General features: G+C 39.8%; 1 protein-coding gene across 1 annotated transcript in view; it reads left to right on the top strand.

Annotated features, from left to right (window-relative positions):
• LOC108578044 (phosphofurin acidic cluster sorting protein 2-like) overlaps positions 1-2,283 on the top strand; it is a gene marked incomplete at its 3' end in the record, with an annotated part of 84,425 nt that overhangs the window by 77,375 nt on the left and 4,767 nt on the right. Inside the window, exon 2 of the mRNA XM_017941297.1 lies at positions 1,438-1,741. Within this exon, the coding sequence (XP_017796786.1) occupies positions 1,438-1,741 (304 nt within the window). The remainder of the gene's footprint in view (positions 1-1,437; positions 1,742-2,283) is intronic.

Raw genomic sequence — 2,283 nt, 5'->3', positions numbered from 1 at the left:
TATCTCACGACTTCGATCAATCATTCCATTCTAAATATATTGTGCGACCTCGATTACCACTGGCAATAAAATATCCACTCTTAACACTTTAATATGAACATTACCGGCGATCATAAATCTCATAGCGCAGCCCAATCGCGCCTAATGAGCGATATTCGAATAAAAGCTTCTTAATTCGATTTATCGAGAAATTTCTATCGATCTGTTAGACAATTCTTCCTTCAATTAAATTGCTGCTCTGTATAGGATAGATACTGATGACAATTATTAGAAGTAGCAAGGTAACAGTCTCATAAAAAAAAAAGAAAAGAAATTCTAATATAAGTTTGATTAGAAATATAATTTCTAATACAACGTTTCTACTTGGTTTAACAAAATAAGATATAGAAAAACAGTTAAATTCAATGTTGTGTGGTTTCTAATGTCCTACATAGTGATGAGAAAGAATTCTCGTAAAGATAGTGGTAAGGATCAATTTTGACAGAAAATCTTTTTCGAAAATTCTTTGCCACGAAAATGTAGGACATCAGAAATCACAAAACTTTGAATTTAACTTTTCCTCCGTACCTTGCACGGTTTCGTAAATATTCAGGATAATACGAGAACTCGCAATTTCTCTGAGGGGGTGTTTTCACCCTTAGGACCATTTTACTGCTGAAACAAAAAATGGTTTCATAATTACCACGAGTTATACTACATTTCTGCAAAATTTCAAATTTTTTGAATTAAAAAGAATTAAACAACGAAAATATCAATAATTCGGCCGTTTATTTTGAAAGTGTGGCCTATTTTTCATTTTGACTGTAGATCATTTACTGATAAAAAGATTATATTTGTAGTATCGGGGCCTCCGTATCCAAATAGGAAACCTCGAAGGGACAATAGAGAGGGAGCCTCGACTTGCTAAGCCGAAGGTCCCGAGTTCGATTCCCGTTGGGTCCCTCAATATTTTTCCGTCGTCGGTTCCTACATATTGGGGCCCGTCCAGGATACAGGGCATCTACACGGTACACAAAGTCAGAAGATGTGCGATGAAAACATCTCCAGGGTTGCTGCACGCCTCCCAAAAATAGCGTTGTTTCGGCTGTGTGTCACTGTGTGGGGGAGTGTGCCCGAAAGGGTTGAGTTGTGTTGCACTGAGGACATTCGAGGGCGAATGTCAGTTCAGAATGGCCGAGTGTAGTATCGGGGCCTCCATACCCAAATAGGAAACCGGCAAGGGACAATACAGAGGGAGTGGTTGGCGTAGCGCGCAAAGCCTCGGCTTGTTAAGCCGAAGGTCCCGGGTTCGATTCCCGTTGGGCCCCTCAGTATTTCTTCCGTCGGTTCCTACATATTATAATTCTAAAAATTGCTATTTCAACGTTAATCTCCACATGTCGTCGAAACAGTTGAGGATCAAATTAACAGCAAGATCTCTCCTAAAATCTGTTCCAGGCTGTGCTCCCTAACCCTGACCCGGCTTGTAATTCTACGGCCATTAGGCTCCGACCTAAGCTCGATCAGCATCGCAGTGAAGATGCAAAGCTCGAAGAGGACCCTACGTTCGAACGAAATGATCATTCCGTCTGGTGGCATACTGGACACAGAGCTCGAGCTTCAGTTTGCTCTCCAGTATCCCCATTTCCTCAAGAGGGACGGCAATAAACTACTGATACTGCTGCAGAGGAGGAAACGCTATAAAAATCGCACGATGCTCGGATACAAGACCCTAGCTGAGGGAGTCATCAACATGGCTCAGGTGAGTGAATCGATTCTTCGACCACACTCTACGACCACCTTCGCTTCGATAAACCAGCATTAGAGATAGGGAAAGGGTTTTCTGGCCCGTTAAGGGGGTAAACGCTACCCTAAGGCGTCTAAAAACAGATAAAGTTTGGGAATTTTTTTCGTAGGAAACTGCCGAACGAAAAGATTCAATCTTTTTTCACAGAATGTAAACGTAACTTTCAGAGTTTTTCTCCGATTTTTGAAACGTAAGAATGTTACAAAATGGAGGAGTTATGGCCAGGAACCTCTTCTGTTAGAACGTCGATTTCCGGCAAGGATTGAAACTTCTGAAATAACAATTCTTTTTGGTTTATAAATTAACACGTATTGCCTATGATATAGCTATGATTTTTTGGATATCTCGATTATTTAATTTTTTAAAAACGTTTCAAGAGATTAGGGATTGAATTAACGTGAAAGTGTGCCGAAAAGTCGTCAACAGTGCAAGAAAATTTTCAAAAAAAAAACAATTGTTATTACAGTTTCAATAATATTACGAAGATTTGAATTATA

The sequence above is a fragment of the Habropoda laboriosa genome, unplaced genomic scaffold (genome assembly GCF_001263275.1).
Source record: "Habropoda laboriosa isolate 0110345459 unplaced genomic scaffold, ASM126327v1 scaffold1063, whole genome shotgun sequence".
In the NCBI taxonomy this organism is placed as follows: domain Eukaryota; kingdom Metazoa; phylum Arthropoda; class Insecta; order Hymenoptera; family Apidae; genus Habropoda; species Habropoda laboriosa.
Note: the sequence above shows the minus strand (reverse complement) of the source record. Positions and strands in the feature narration are given on the sequence as shown.